The sequence below is a fragment of the Mastacembelus armatus genome, chromosome 17, assembly GCF_900324485.2.
Source record: "Mastacembelus armatus chromosome 17, fMasArm1.2, whole genome shotgun sequence".
Classification (NCBI taxonomy): Eukaryota; Metazoa; Chordata; class Actinopteri; order Synbranchiformes; family Mastacembelidae; genus Mastacembelus; species Mastacembelus armatus.
In genome coordinates, this window is record NC_046649.1 from 17,063,206 (window position 1) to 17,079,336 (window position 16,131).

At 39.5% G+C, this 16,131-nt stretch overlaps 2 protein-coding genes across 7 annotated transcripts; one reads left to right on the top strand and one right to left on the bottom strand.

The window, feature by feature from the left end:
* The first annotated feature begins 71 nt into the window (after positions 1 to 71).
* Positions 72 to 5,589, top strand: LOC113133911 (E3 ubiquitin/ISG15 ligase TRIM25-like). The gene is made up of 7 exons (XM_026312952.2): positions 72 to 1,021; positions 2,420 to 2,506; positions 2,673 to 2,906; positions 4,010 to 4,169; positions 4,244 to 4,294; positions 4,362 to 4,421; positions 4,719 to 5,589. The coding sequence occupies exons 1-7, from the start codon at positions 467 to 469 to the stop codon at positions 5,258 to 5,260; spliced, it is 1,689 nt and encodes a 562-aa protein (XP_026168737.1). The 5' UTR covers positions 72 to 466; the 3' UTR covers positions 5,261 to 5,589.
* Positions 5,357 to 14,243, bottom strand: LOC113133912 (elongation factor 1-delta-like). 6 transcript variants are annotated; one of them, XM_026312954.1, is made up of 11 exons: positions 14,149 to 14,221; positions 13,670 to 13,686; positions 13,146 to 13,181; positions 11,886 to 12,515; positions 10,646 to 10,769; positions 9,037 to 9,093; positions 7,989 to 8,067; positions 7,803 to 7,897; positions 7,194 to 7,397; positions 6,882 to 7,076; positions 5,357 to 5,474 (listed from the first exon to the last, which is right to left on the bottom strand). In XM_026312954.1, the coding sequence occupies exons 4-11, from the start codon at positions 12,482 to 12,484 to the stop codon at positions 5,436 to 5,438; spliced, it is 1,392 nt and encodes a 463-aa protein (XP_026168739.1). In that variant the 5' UTR covers positions 12,485 to 12,515; positions 13,146 to 13,181; positions 13,670 to 13,686; positions 14,149 to 14,221; the 3' UTR covers positions 5,357 to 5,435. The 6 variants fall into 6 exon arrangements, with proteins under 6 accessions (XP_026168739.1, XP_026168738.1, XP_026168741.1 ...); XM_026312953.1 differs by lacking the exon at positions 13,146 to 13,181 and having other exon boundaries at positions 14,149 to 14,243; XM_026312956.1 differs by lacking the exon at positions 13,146 to 13,181 and having other exon boundaries at positions 11,886 to 12,508; positions 14,149 to 14,188.
* Positions 14,244 to 16,131: the final 1,888 nt, after the last annotated feature.

A 16,131-nucleotide genomic window follows, 5' to 3' on the forward strand; every position in this document is an offset into this window, starting at 1 on the left:
ACTATATATGTGTGTGTATATATATATATATATATATATATATATATAGTTTTCATTTTTCTTTAAACATATGTGTAATAATATATTGTGATTTGTGATGTGCTGAAATGAAAAGGCAAACACTTGTACAAACCACACTTTGTAAGGGTGGTGTCTGTTTTCACAGTGGCTGGTTGGGCACCAGGTGTCTGGTATAGAAGTGGGATAAGAGAGCAAACCCTGCAGAGCTGTGTGTGAAATAACAGCTCAGCGTGTAATATGAACGTATGTGTCAGGAGTGGCTCATTAGAAGCTCTTTCAAAGGTTGCCTTAACTGGCGCAGCCTGTTTTCTGGTTTGATGGAGATTGGAGACTCCAGTGCAGCAGCTGAAACCTTAGGAGCTGCTATCACTACACCTGTGGACCACGCCCATGCGTGACCACGCCCACACGTGTCCGTCTCAGTTCGTGTTGGATTGACCAGGAAATGGCAGCAGCTACTATTTCTATCGAGCAAGAGCAGTTTTGTTGTCCGGTGTGCCTGGAGGTTTTGAGGGACCCGGTGACGATCCCGTGTGGACACAGCTATTGTTTGGGCTGCATTGAAGACTACTGGAACAGGCCCAAGCAGAAAAGCCAGTCCAGCTGCCCTCAGTGCAGGCAGGTGTTCAACCCGAGACCTCCGCTCAGCAGAAACACGGTTCTGAGTGAAGTAGTGGAAAAGTTCCAGGGAACCAATCCCGAGGAGGTGACATGCGGTGTTTGCACGGGGAGAAGGAGCAAAGCTGTTAAATCCTGCCTTGTGTGTTCCGAGTCTTACTGTGTGGCTCACTTGAGAGCGCACGAAGAGCGCTTCCACGGAAAGACCCACAGACTGATCTCAGCGTCAGCCGAGCTGAGACACAAGCTGTGCCCACAGCACGATAAACTCCTGAGGCTGTTCTGCCGCACCGACCAGCAGTGCGTGTGCTCTCAGTGCGTCAAAGAGAGACACCGAGGCCATGACGCAGTGACAGCGATGGACGAGAGAACAGCGCAGCAGGTGTGTTGAAGCGCAAACGTTTCTGAGCAGCTCACCCAACGCACCGCGCTCTAACTTATAACACATAAAGAAAAGGCGCAGCTTATTGCGGAATATGATGCTGTTACTTTTGACATCAGTAGCATAGTTTGGATAAATTAGACCAGAAGGGGGCGGTAATGCACCTATTTTGTTGGTTGGCAAAAAGCGTTCAAACTGAAGTAAAACCAACGCACAGTAACAACTTCAGTTTTTACTTTACAAACACAAAACTTAGCTCAGATATTCTTCCATCCCATTGTGCCGCTCAGTGTAGACACATAGTTCACAGGAGTTTTCAGTTTCTTCATGAATAGATATGTCGACTCGCTTTAATGTTAATTTGCTCTTCATCTTTCCCCTCTGCTGCACAAACACCAAAGCAGTAGTGAAATTATTTCGGCTCCAGGGCGAGTAGTTTCTGAGTTGTGATTGCTGGTTGAGGTGCGGCAGGTTGAAGGTTCGAGTCCGGGTGTGGGCGAGAATTGTATTCACCACTTGAGCTTATTGTTTTTCCATGGACACAGTACAGTCGCACAAACCTCGGACACTCAGCAGTTTGTAAAATCCATAAACATGTTCAACAAAAAACCACCATGGGGTTATGTTGTGGGAAATGTATGGTTTCCTTTTGTTTTTAGTTTTCCTTGTGGAACTATCATTCCCATGATGCTTTGAGTGATGTAAACCAGTAAGTACAAATATTCATAGAGTTAGCTTAACAACTTGAGCTCCCTTTTGATAGCTTTAATTTTTTCTAAATTGCCCTAATGAAACGTTGCCAAATTAACTATTACATGTTCCAGTTTGCCCTGTGCTCATGATAAGCAGCTAAGTATCAAAACATCATCACATAACTTTCAGGGAAGTCCTGTAGACTTTTTATTATAATTTCCAAGGGAATTCATGAGAAGAGATGAGATAAAATTTCTTCATCCCTGAAGAGAAATTCAGGTAGTCTTGTAGAGTAAGTAGTCAGTAGCAAGAGTAGTCAGCAACAGTGCAGTTATAGATATATGTCATGGATATATATTTATGTTGGGCATTGGAGAAATTGTCAACTCTCAATTCTTTGTTGTTTCCTCGAGCATCTGGAAGTGCAATGCTCAAATTTATTTAAAAAAAAACACTAAAACTTCATGTATATATATAAAAAAAAAAAAGAACTGTGTGGTCATTCATTCCTGCTCTTTTATAGGGATGGGAAAATTGCCCTTAATTTATAAATCTTATATGTCTATGTAGTTTAGGGTGATAGACCAAAGGATTTCCAGTACAGTCCCATCCTTTGATGGCAAAATCAAAACTTACCATCTTGAAAGTCGACCGAAGGGACTTCAGTGTATATCATTATTCATCTTGATATTCATCTTTTCTTAGAAAAAACTCCAGGAAACCTCTTTGAAGTCTGTGCAGAAACTGAAGGACACAGAGAAGGAGCTTCGGTATGTTATCAAATACATCAAGGTCAGTGCATTTTAATATAGGAGGTTTAAAATATGTTGTTGATTTGCTGTGTAGAATCAGAATTCGTGTGTGTGTGTGTGTGTGTGTGTGTGTCTGTGTGTGTGTGTGAGTGTGTGTGTGAAAGAGATTCCTGGAGACCAAAAAGAGAAAATTTCATCCTCTGCAGCACTCCACAGAGGCAGCAGTCGAGGAGAGTGAGAGGATTTTCTCGAAGCTAATCCGCTCCATAGAGAAACAAAGCTGCGAGGTGAAGGAGCTGATGAGAGTCCAGGAGAGAGCAGCTGTCAGTCAGGCAGAGGTGCTGCTGAAGAAGATTCAGAGGGAGATAGCAGAACTCAGGAGGACTGATGCTGAGCTGGAGAAACTCTGTTGCAATGAGGACCACATCCACTTTCTTCAGGTATGGAACAAACTCTCACAATTATCCAGTGACATCCTTGTAGTAAAGTTTAAAAAGTTACTTAAAGAAACTTCTGATCAGAGAAACAAAAGCAAATCAGAGATTCTGATTGACATTTTTAAAAAAGGACATTTATTTGCATGAAAAGTTTAAAACTCCAGGAATGAATAACCTTGGAAATGAAAAACATATAAATATAGAAATAGGTATGATAGCATAGTTTTAAAATGGTGTCTGTGAGTAGAAGTAACACTGAAGGATTTTACTTTTGTCTGTCCCTTAAATCCAAAGTTTTTACTGCTGGCAATTAGATAAATACAGGCTCTGGATTCTCAGTGATGCAACTTTGGTCCTAGTTTTAGGGGTAGGAGTAAAAGCAATTTATCCACACTCAAAGTAGAAAATCAGTCCCATCTCCAACAAAATATAGGAGAGCTCAGGAGATGGTGTTCAGGCTGATTACCTGGGTCACGTGTGTTCAGCCAATCAGAAACTGGAAGGGTAGGGATACCTGCAAAACAGTAGCACTCAAGGACCAGGGTTGGAGACCCCTGCCTTAAAAGCTCTCTATAAAGAACAAAGATGTTTTGTGAATAACTGTTATCATCCCCAGCATTTAGTCTTGAATTTAACAATTGTTTTGCGTTTTTGTTACTATGAGAAACATTTTTGGATTAAGCTTTAAGCTTTGTGAATATGGCCCCTGGTGTTCTACAAGAAATATGATTCATTTAATCATCAAGGTATCGCTCAGAGCGATAGCATATTTTTACATATGTGAAAACAAAGGCTGCGGTCATTGTTGTTTCCAGATACATTAAAAACATGTTACGTTATTTTTAATTTGCTGCTTTGGTTTTAACATGTTCTACAGATATTTACAATCCTTCTCACAGATTTATTTTTCTGTGGGACCATTTTCTAAAGGTTAAGATAAACAGTGAAATTTAATCGTATACTTACCACACTTCTTAACACATCCATTCAGTGTGACTTTAAGTGCAGTGTGAATTTGTAGTTTCATAACCACACAATGATGCGTTTGTTTTCTAGGCTTGCTGCAGTTGCATTCAAATACTGTTGTCTCTTGTTTTTTTTTGCAGAAGTGCAAGTCTCTTCATTTCCCTACAAAGACCGTAGAGATGCCCAGTACTGATGCGCTTCCATATTTGATGTACAAAAGCATGAGAGGAGTGCTGGCTGATCTGAAAGACAGCCTGGATGAAACACTTGAAAGAGAATTCAACAGAATCTCTGAGAAAGGTGTGTATCTGGTTAGTGCATTTTATTCTGTTAACAGGGTAAACTGACACTATTGCATCTTCTGTGTTTTCTAGTAACTTCACTGAAGGAAACCAGCAATAAACACACCTCTGAAAAGACTAAAGGTAAGTCCATTTAAATTTCACTTTCACAATAATCCTGCTCTGTTTAATGCTCTCCCGTGTCTTGCAGTGAAAGATGCTGACATACCCTACGACATGGAACCAAAGACGAGAGCTGATTTTCTACAGTGTGAGTAGTTATTTTATAAACCAAAAAACAAGGCGAGCCCTGTCTCAAATTTATACTAAATACTGATCCACTGATACTCACTAGAATAAATTTGCTAAATGGATAAATGTATTGGGGAGATGACAGTTTACATGCTAACACATATGTTGGTGCTTAGCATGTTAGCTTGCTATTGTCTGCTAATTAATGCTTAAGGCTAATGAGAATGAGAAATGATGGATTTTGAGAGCAAAGTTCTGTGCCACTAAAAATTTTGGAACCAATAGCAGGTGCCTGACAGTGTGCATCTCTGTACAGATTACAATGATGTAACACTGGACCTGAACACAGCCAACCCGTATTTATGCTTCTCTGATGGTCGGAGAGTGGTGACCACACGTTCAGAGCCGCAGCCTTACCCGGACCACCCGGATCGATTCACCAGCTGGGCCCAGGTGCTGTGCCGAGCTGGAATGGCTGGGCGCTGCTACTGGGAGGTAGAGTGGGCTGGAAATGGTGGAGTTTCCATTGGTATCTGCTACAAAAACATGAGCAGGAGTGGAGGAGGGAGTGACTGCAAGCTGGGGCACAACTCCAAATCCTGGAGCCTGGACTGCTCTTTGTTAAATATCTGCTCATTTCAGCACAATAAGGAGAGTGTGACCATCTCTACTCCCTGCTCCAACAGAATAGGAGTGTACCTGGATTTCAGAGGTGGGATTTTATCTTTCTACAATGTTTCTAATAGAATGGTTTTAATTCATAAAGTGAAGGCAACATTCAGCCAGCCAGTACACCCAGGATTTTGGGTGGGATTGGGATCTACTTTGAAGCTGTGTTCTCTTCAAGCATCAAACTGACTGCACTCCATCAAAAGAGCAGTTCAAGTAACCTTGCAAATATTGGGTTCAAATGATTTATATTTCATTGTAGAAGAATGAAACCAAGGCAGGTGCTCGTGCTCATAGTTTAGCTTTTTAATAACCTTTTAAGCTGGGAGCAGCAGTGACACTGCATACACAGAGCTGGTGGAGCTTAGATCTTATTAAAGGCAGCAACATCTACACTCTGGACCTGCAGCAGAAGAAAACAAAAATAAGTGAAGGTGTATATTTATCACATATTTATCATTTTATTTGTTTGACAGTGCAATTACATTTAAAATCAATAAATCATTTCATATCTGGTAGAATTTTTTTTTCTATTCAACATTTACAGATCAAATGTTTTTGGAAATACTGTAACTTGACTCTGATCTCACCTATTTGGTAAAGGTAAGGCTATAAGGCAGCAGTTGCTTGGCCTAAAACCAGGCTGGAAACCAAAATACTGAACTATTTCTTTAATGCATGGGTACCCACAACCCATGTTGCTTGAAGACCAATGCCCTGCTTGTTTTTCCACCCTCCCTGCCCTATCCACTGCTGATTACCTGGATCAGGTGTAATTATAAGCTGGATAATACCAGTTCACTGTCTTGCCTCACTCCACCCTCATTTGAGACAGTATTTTCCAGCTTCTGACTAGCTGAACACTCCTGATCCAGGTAAGGTAGGGAGAGTGAGAGGGCAGTGGCTCCTGAGGACCAGGGTTGGACAATCATGCTTCAAATGATAAATTCATTTTAATCTGCTGTGTTTCTCCTGAAAGTGGGCATAGTGACTCTAGAGCTATTGTGTGCTACTGCTACCTTTGTTTTAAAGATTCACGGCAATGAGAGCACTCAGAATGAACATGGTTTCAGTCAAATCATTTTTCACACTTATCTGAGTCAGAAGAAAAGCAAATACAAGATCTAGTGGTCTGGGATAGCTATTACAGCTAAGTGCTATAATGTTGACCCAGACTCAGATAAGCATGTAAAATTAATTGCACTGAAATCACATTTATCCTGAGTGCTCTCAAGAGGCCAACATTACTGCCCTGGTGAGTTCTTGTTTCCCTGAATCTCTACAGCAAAGATTGTGCTAGCTAGAGTCACTCAAACCCTCTTTCAGGAGAAATACAGCAGGTTAAAAATAAAATTTAAAAAAAGCTACCCTTTAAAGTCTGAATTTCCTTATTTTAAGAAAAAGTATTCAGTTAGGAAAGAGTATGTTCACCCAAATCATGAAAGCTTACCTCAAATGATATCTAACAGATTATTTTGTTTTCATTTGGTCAACCTTAGAGTATTGTGTGGAAAAAAAAAAAAAAGTATTTTCATGCACTTGCAGCACATAACCAGGTTACAGTTATGTTCTGTAATGGGGGCATAGGATTAAATAAACCTGATTTCTCCCAGAGAGAAGGCATATTCACATAAACAGGTACAGGGGTGTCAAAAAACCACTGAACGGGTTTAGAGCCGTTTCATTGCTTAGACATTGTGGCAGAAAACCATGAGATATACGGGTATTTCAAATATTTATATGTAGAAGTAAGTTTCTTTTGATTAGGGTGAACTGACCATGAAATTACATCAAAGTCACTGTTACTTACAAAGTCTTCAAATTTAGTGATCTCCTCCCCCAGAATGTCAGTGCCGACTTTGTCATCCTCGACCACACAGTTGATCTGCAGCTTCTTGATGCCATAGCCCACTGGCACCAGTTTAGATGCTCCCCACAGGAGCCCGTCCATCTGCACTGAGCGCACACACTCCTCCAGCTTTACCATATCTGTCTCATCATCCCACTACATGAACACGCAAATTGGCGGGAAACACAGAAATGTTAATTTGACAAAGCCATAAAGTTTGCAGTTTAAATGACAGTGTATAATCCAGTGTGTTTGGGTGGTACTGATACATACAGGTTTGACATCTAACAGGATTGATGATTTGGCAATGAGGGCGGGTTTCTTGGCCTTTTTGGCTGCATAGGCATCCAGGCGCTCCTGCTTGAGTCGTGCTGCCTCCTCATCTTCATCATCACTGCCAAACAGGTCAATGTCATCATCATCATCGCCATTTTCCACTTTTACCTGTTTGACTGGAGCAGCATGGACTGGAGCAGCCTGTTCAATACCGTAGGTTTTAAAAAAAAAAAAAAAAAAAAAAAGGAAACTTAGTGAAGGTTCTGAGAGCATTTTCTCAGTAAGGCTATATAAGGCTTTTTTATTATCTCCAATTGGTTGCACAGTTAATACTGCCAAAAGGCATTATTAATAATAGAGGAGAGGAGGAAGGAAGCCCAAGGGCTTACACAAAATCCTCCATAATACAAAACAATTCAATCAAGTATTTAAGTACTGCTGTGGTTAAGACTTCATAGACTTAGTAGTTTTCACTAGACATTTGAAAAGTAACTAACAACAGCTAACAGACATGGTGGAGTAAAAAAAATACAATATTGTGGCATAAAAGTATTAAGACAGACATATTAAAAAAATAAAAAAAAACTATGATAAATATTTATCTACCTTAGCACATGGGATAGCTGCTGGTGCAGGGCTCTTTTCCAGCACAACCACCCTGGACTCCAGCTTCTGTAGGGCTGCTCTCATCTCCTCCACGACTAACATGCAAAACAGAACATTAGTGTGTATGTTCTCTCAAACGATGACAAGTGAGCAAACAGATGATGTGGAAAAACAACACAGACACACCTTTGTGCAGACACTGGTTCTCCAGTTCCAGGCTCTTCATGCGTGAAACCAGCTCCTGGTCACCTCCATGTGAGGATGACTGTGGGAAGATCCACATTAACTAATTAGCAAGTGTTGGAGGTCAGGTCAGGGTTCAAATGGTAAGAAAGCATGTGCACCATCATCAGGTTGATATCCAATCCAAGGCTGCCATGAAGGACAACATGCATAGGCGTAGGTTATACTCATTTTGACGCACTCCACACACAATGCTGATGTTAAAATTAAAAGAGGATTAAATGACAGCATGCAGATAAACTGTGCAAATGATTTTAACCAACAATTTAACAGATTATTTTAACTCACAGTTCAACATTGTTTAACATTCAACATGCTTTCTTGCAAAGTTAGACCACAAGATCACTACCACTCAGTATATCTGCAATCAGCATAGCATAATAAGAGAAAACAGGAGGGAAACAGCTAGCCTGAAAAAAAAAAAGTCCCTCTTGGTTTTTGTATGCATTAAAGTAATATGATAGAGAGTCTGTTTCCCTATTTCCAGTCTTTGTGCTAAACTAAGAATGTACAGATAATATGACAACAGTATTGTGTACTGTTATCATAAATTGTGGTATGAAGTTAAATCCTTTTATGCACCCAAGCACATTTTTGTGTCGAAGGGACATTAAGGTAAAACTTTTTTGAAGGTGCATCAAAGGGTTATATTATTAAATCGCAATTGTAAAGTGAGCTTTCAATACGGAGAAAGTGGAAAGAAAACATTTCACTTCACATTTCACAATGATTTTAACTGTATTAAATAATCATGATCATCTTCTTCATCTAGCAAAATAATCAAGATTATAATTTACACCCCAGAATTAATACATTCACAAAGCCAGTACATTATGGCTAGAAAAAAAAAAAAAAGCAGGTGCAGTGGTGGTGCGTCTCACATTAGCACACTCCAGGCCAGGCAGGAGAATACACAGCCCTGCACACCTGGCTGGCTGTCTCAACCATGCAGCGTTCCCAGGCCTGAGGACACTAAAGCTTAAGGACTTACATTTCTGTGCTGTCGTTTCTGGTGGCGCCCTTTGGCCTGCTGCGCGGCCGCTTTCACCTGCACCCGATGATGTGCAGGGTTAAGGTAAGGGAAAATATTAAAGCAAGAAGAAAAAGTAGAAGATGTAGGTAGAAGGTCAGATGCTACTCATGGCATCATCAGAATCATCCATAACATAATATCCATCGATCCATCCACAGAAAAGATTGCAAGAGAAAATGAATAAAACATTTTAAACTACATTTAATATTGGCACTGAAATGAATGTGAAATATCAGCCAACCCTGCATTTCAGTGCAGCTTTATAATCAGGTTTTATCTCATTCCTGAAGTTTCACAATTTCTTAAAAGACATTAGGAACTGTTGGATTTAGCTTCACACATGGGTAAAGCAGGATCACGTCTGAGCAATAAGAAAGACAGAAAGCAGTGTGGAAGACAGACAAAAGCAGGATTGCCCAAACACCCAAGAGTCATGCTTTTAAGGAATGACAATATGAAAACCTGTACAGTTGTTTTTAAAACGATGCCCTTGTCAAATAATGTATTTTAAAGAATCAGAAGCCACATAATCAAAAGCAAATAAATGTGAGCTAGTCTTATCTAGTTCCACCTAATGTTGTAGGTTACACACACAGGCTACTGGCAGCAATCAAGACAGTAAGCAAACCCTGCATAATGACCTAACCTGCAACTGATGGTGCAGCTGTCACTTTCCCACTTCACTTCTGAGGACAGACTATTTTCATTAACACTTTCTACACAAACAAATGGTCCTAGTGCAATTAAAATATATTGACAGCATCATCTGTAGATAATCCTGTCTAAGACACTTTCTGTAAAATAAGCAGCAACTACTTCTAAATTTTATTAACTGGTAATGTCACGAGCATAAATTGGAACAATACCAAATATTTGCAGATCAGATTTAATTTTTTGGTCAAATGTTTTAACTTTAATATCCCTAAATGATCATTGAGATTGATGATCATTTAGATTGAAAAAAATAATTTGCAGCCCTACAAGCAGATGTTTCATATATCTCAAAACTGAACATGTACCACCAAACTTCACTATATCACTTAAAATCACGAGTGAGGAAATGCAGATTTTTCTAATTGGGTGAACTGACTCTTTGGGAACTGAATGTGACTTTCTACAGCCTCTCTCCATTGTTTCCCAAGTCTTTGAAGAAACTCTTCAAAGCTGCTGCTGCAGCTCTGGACAGACTGAGAAGCTGAAACAGCTGCCAAACCACCTGACCCCTCTCACTTGGATGAGCCACTTCTAAATCAAGCAGCTTAACACACATGCACACAGCTGCTCTGGGTTGCTGAGCACTGTGACTGACGGTGATGTAACTATTGCTTAAACCCACAGGCCAGTAACTGACAGGGCACTGTGTTGCTGCTGAGAGGAAGCATGATCCAAGGAGGTGTCAGGCACGAGGAAGATCCAGACAGAGGAACATAGTAACAAAGGCACACATTTCTGAAGTTGACACACACTAACAAGAATCTGACTATATAAAAACTATTTTTTGCTCTGGGGCTACAAAGAAAATTTTATGTTATTAGAAGAGAAAACTGATCCATGTTATTTTCCTAACCTGTTGCTGCTGGGTGGAGGGGCCGTTGACTCCCTCGTAGAAGCACTTCTCTGCTTCATCATAGCGATGTTTGTCAAACCAGATTTTCTCTGTGGCGAGGCACTGCAGTCCGCTCATGTTGCTACTGAGGAGGGAAAGTCAGGAATGGAGGAGAAATTAGACAATGCAAAAATACATCAGTATTTTATCTACTAACAGCCATGACATGGTGCAACAGCCAGCACAGTCAGCAACAGGGAAGACATGAGAGAACATGGATTAATTAGAGGCTTGACCATGAAGCTGCCATATTATATTACAGGTTACAACATGCAGATCCACAGGTGGAGTTGTGGCTTGAATAGGGAGAGATAAATGAAAACATTTTCACACAGACATTTTATATTATATACATGACCAGCAAGCTGACGTGACAATAACTGAGGTGAAAAAAAAATGGAAAATTTATTGCAAGTATGTTTCACCTCCCCTCTCACTTTGCTGATGGGTTTCAGCAGCAGACACATTCAATCTGTGAAACAGAATTGCCTGCTCTGCAAAGTCTGGATTATCAAACAAAAGGTTGTGCACTGCCCCTTTACTGACAGCACAGGTCTACTTGTTTAAACACAGACCCAGTTCTAATTGCATATTGGTGACACGACAAAAAGCTCAGCCTTTGTGGGCATTAAAGAAAATACAAATGGGTACATTAGTGAGGTGTGTTGTTTCAGGGAATGGTGAAAAATCATTTGATCCAGGAATGTGAGTTTTTCCCTGATATATCCATGGATTTAACGCAGCACTGTGAATTACAATACTATGAGATTAGATTTTACAACCAAATAAATTAATTTTATATTTTGTTGTGATGATTGTGAGATAAAGAGCAGCAATCTAACACAAAATAGACAGAAGGTACATTTACAAACTGGCAATCTCAGTGCCATGTTGGATGAGGTTGCATTGTACTGCAGTGAAGATGAGCATGGTTCAACTTTTTTGCTGAAACACTTGGCATTGGAAACTCTGGTGCATCAATACATTAACCTTACTTAAATCACTTCTGTCATCAATATGAATCTGACCTAAATAAAAAACTCCAAAATTTCTATAAACCTGCATGTCAAAAATATTCCAGACAATAAGTAAGTTAGCATGACTGAAAACAAGAACGCAGACAGACAAATTAAAAACAATCATCATGGTTAAAAAGACTAAAAACACACGTCTCTTCCATTCTCTGTGTGAGCAGTCATACTTGTCCCGTCTGGGCCTGTTTTCCGTCTCTGAGAGGGCTCTCTTCCTCTGGACCGGCCTCCTGATGCTTTTGCCCTCCTGCTCAGTCTCAGAGGTGGTGCGACTGCGATTTTTACTGTACTGATGGTGAGGAGTATCAGAGGACTTCAGAGTGTTGACAGGGTGTCCCTGATCCTGCTGCTCACTGTGAGAACGTTTGGAGTAAAAGGTTAAGAAGCCTCTGGTGTTTGGGCTCCTAGGAGAGGACGACTGTGGGCTATTGCCATTAGAGGAAAGCCACCGTTGGTAGTTGCTCTCAGCATGCTCATAGATACTGCGGTTGTACCAGATTCCCTCTGCCTGCATGCCCTGGAGGATGGGACTTTGACCATAGGAGCTCCTTGCCTCCATGGGGGAGCTCAACCACTCCTCTTCAGCCCCAGAGTTCTGGCTCTCTGACTGGGACAAACGTGGGCGTCGCCGCACTCTCCCAAACTGGACATTGTCTCCACTGATGATGCCTCTTTCAATGTTGGGAATATTACCCGATCTGAAAGCACCCACTGGGACAGCATTTTGAGGGGCTTCTTTCTGCTGACTTTTTGGCCAAGCTTGATCCATTTCTCTATTAAAGGGGTGTCTTCTCTATTCACTTACATGTCAGGTTCATACGGAGAGAAAAGAATCAACAGGTGGAACCTAGAGCTCTTAGTTCAGTGTAAAGGTAACATCACTTGCTGGTGAGAAACGTCAGCTGATATGTGATGCCAATGTGGCCCAAGGGCAAACAAACTAGGGATTGATCAAAAAGCCTTTTTTTCCCCCAGAAAATGCACATTATCATATATTTCCCTTTAAAGGAAGAATTCAGATTGGGCCTTGTTAATATGTATTTAGGATAATGTTAGAATGGTTCATTGATCAATCTCACATTGGACTTTCAAAAAGCAAAATCAAAGCAAAATGCAGGTAACACAAACGGCTGAAATGGTCAACATTTAAGTTAGGGTGTTAGGATACAGTGTTCCCTCAGTATGAATTTCTACTCCAAAACCAATGGAGTACAAATATTTACAAAAAAAAGAGTATGATCATATATTAGAAATATTATAATCACAACTTAAAACACACAGATAATGACGGGTGTGGTGAAAAACTAGAACAAGACTATTAATTTCAGACAAAGCGGTGCTCAATTAATGAGGAAACACTGTATTCACGCATTAAATGTGTTTCTCCTGAGACATATGAAAACCCAACCTGTGAAACTGTGCCTGCTCACCTTTGTTTTGGGATGCTGGGGGATAATGTACGCTACCTATCGTGGAGTGGAATATTTACATCGTTCAAAAGATTTTGTGTGCAAATGAAAATGCCAAACTCATAAAATATCTAAAATAAAAATTTCATGAAAGACTTTCCAAAAGTCTGACAGCACGGACTTTAAACAAACAGGCAAATGATAGTATCCATGCATGAAATAAAAGACATTAAAAAAAAGGAAAAAGCTAGCAGCTAACTAAAGCTAATGCAGCTTAACTCTGATGGTCATTTCTCACATTTCAACAAACAAAATATCTGGCACTACAAATTTTAATCTGCATCGTTATGGGGCATATTTCAACACAACTCATTACGCCATGAAGGGAGGGTTTACTGCAAATCTATATTAGACCAATTAGTTTCAGACAGATGCACACAACAACCTGTCAGAGTTAAATACTTTCACTACACCATATAACTGCAATAAAATGAGACCATGTGTTAAAGCATCAGCTGAAAAGCAACTTTAAAATCAACACTCACCCTTGCTAAATGTGGAGCTAATGCCCAACAGAGACACAGGAGACAACATTAAAAACAAAGTGCATATTTGTAATTTTTTAACGGGAAGAAACACTGAACTTTAATTTAGTCCATGCAAGATGAATCCAAGTTAAACGGCACCAAAAATAACTGCACAACTGGCTGACAACATGTCAGTTAAATGACTGAAATAAGATGACAACTCGTATATACAACCACTCATAAAATAGGCAAACAGGTAGTACAAAGTGGTAATAACAACAGGAAAATAAAATCTGTGCTGTATTTTGTTCCAGCACGCACACTAGCTAAAGTTACGTTAACGTCACTGAAGTTTTTTGACAGCCCCCCAACAACTTAAGTTTAGTTGACCACGTGGCGCTTAAAAAATCTAACTTTAAACTAGTTAATGAGTTTTACAAAACATTAAACTATTTATAATGTCCCAGGTCATAAAAACACAACTTAACGGTACTTACTGTTAGTTTTATTCGACGTTTTATGGCTCGACACCCGTCACTTGGCGTGCTACCTCGGCAGTAATCTGTGGTGGAAAAGGACCCGTATTCACGGGCTGCCTGTATTCTTCAGGGACGGGGGGGGGGGGGAATTAGCATTTCTACAAGGTTATTGGTCATTTTCGCATTTATTTAAATTTACGAGAAATATATCACATAAAAAACTCACAGGAAAAGAGAAAAACAAGCTACTTTACAGGAATCCCCAACATTAATAGAAATTCCACTTTTCAAGACTAGTTGTATCATTGGTACGGTCTACCCGGGCAAAGACTTCATTTCCCATAGTTCAAAGAGAACAGCGGTGAGCTGTAATCAGGTATTTTAACGCTATTTTCACTGGTTCCCAGACAGAGCAGACGCAATATTGATTTTGTCTTTTTTAAGTACATTTTTTTGCCACTGTAAGTAAAAATAAATAAAATAAATCTGGGATAAACGTTAATAATATAAAGTTTAGCTGAGATTTAAGCTTCTTGTACAGCCAAATACTTTTACCTCCCTTCTGCTGCAGATGGCAGACTCGTCCAGCCAATTAAAACATAGTCTACAGGCTACTACGTGTCCTGTACAAAAACCCATTATTATTAATATTAGTAGTAGTAGTAGGAACCAACTTTTGCTATTTGAGTTGCAAGGTAGAGCTTGTAAAGGATTGGTTGATTAAAATAATAAATTTGACATAATATTCAATAGAATCATAATAATTTAACCCGAATTGCTTTTCAGAATATGTTAATTTATAGAAGTATCATTTAATGAAAAGGTCTAAAATGCACACAACAATTAATAAAATATTTGAAAATAAATTAAATATCACCTTACCAAAAACTATACAGTGACAATGGTCAACAGACTGAAAGGCCTACAGCTACACATACAGGTAGGGGGAACACAAACTACCACAAAGCTCATGTAAGCTGCTAAAAAAAAAAGCAGAACTAGACACAAAGAGACCATGAAAACACAAAATAACTGAAAAGACACACAAAACAAAGTGGTTGCACGACCCTGTGTGTGATTAAATTCAGATATAAATGTCTGCAGTGTAACTCCTTCAACAGATGAATGTGAAAACAAAAACTGCAGATACATCATTCTGCACAGCAAAGTTCAAACCTCCGAGTGAAGTAGCGATAAGCAAAACACAATTCTAACTGGAGGGCCTTATAAATCAGTAAAATAGTATCATTTAAGCTTCATGTTAACAAATATACTGTTTAATTCCCAAAGGGAGTTTGCAATAAAGATGGTTGCCCTATCCTTCCAATTTAAAACCAAATTAAAGCCCATTAAAAATTACATTTCAGCTGGTGTGTAATGTCTGTTTTTATTATGTTTGTCCCCTTTCTTTTTTTGCTGTTAAGTACTTTGGATAAGCTTTTGAAAGTGCTATATAAATAAAGCTAAGTTGAGTTGGTAGGCTATGGTTACTAGGGTCACGTCAGTATTTATTGCATACAGGCTCATGAAATCTCATGAATCTTATCAGCAAACCCAGACTCAGCAGCTTTAGATCTCTTGACTCGTTCTCCCTTTTGTTAGTCTTTCATCATGTAAAGCACTCAGACCAGTGTGGGTTGGTAAACAATGGTATCTTTGTGCAGTTCACTGATGTCATGTTATAGGACTTCTGTGCAATGAAATTAAAAGAAATTATTTTTGTTACATGTAAAAATTATGTTTACACACACACGCTTAACAAGTCTCAGAAGCAACAACATGCATGTATTTTAGCGTGCAGTACAGGAAAGAGTTTTACCTGCATGAGGTGGGAACAATTATTCAATTAGTCAGTCTGCAGAAAGCAAAAATGCCTTCATTAAGCAAAATGGCAACAAGGCAAAAGATGGTTAAAGCTATGTGACTATTTTCTGTCTTTTATAGTTTTATATGATTGTAAAACTGAATATTGTTAGGCTCTGGACTGTGGTCTGTGAATCG

Bases quoted from the DNA above. Each gene is read 5' to 3' on its own strand.
- LOC113133911 (XM_026312952.2), top strand. From the start codon at position 467: ATGGCAGCAGCTACTATTTCTATCGAGCAAGAGCAGTTTTGTTGTCCG. The intron at 1,022-2,419 runs GTGTGTTGAAGC...ATCTTTTCTTAG, and splicing joins ACGAGAGAACAGCGCAGCAG to AAAAAACTCCAGGAAACCTC. The intron at 2,507-2,672 runs GTCAGTGCATTT...CATCCTCTGCAG, and splicing joins ATGTTATCAAATACATCAAG to CACTCCACAGAGGCAGCAGT.
- LOC113133912 (XM_026312953.1), bottom strand. From the start codon at position 12,484: ATGGATCAAGCTTGGCCAAAAAGTCAGCAGAAAGAAGCCCCTCAAAAT. The intron at 9,094-10,645 runs GTTAGGAAAATA...CATCGGGTGCAG, and splicing joins CCTCCACCCAGCAGCAACAG to GTGAAAGCGGCCGCGCAGCA. The intron at 5,475-6,881 runs GTAAGTAACAGT...CTTCTGCTGCAG, and splicing joins TCACTAAATTTGAAGACTTT to GTCCAGAGTGTAGATGTTGC.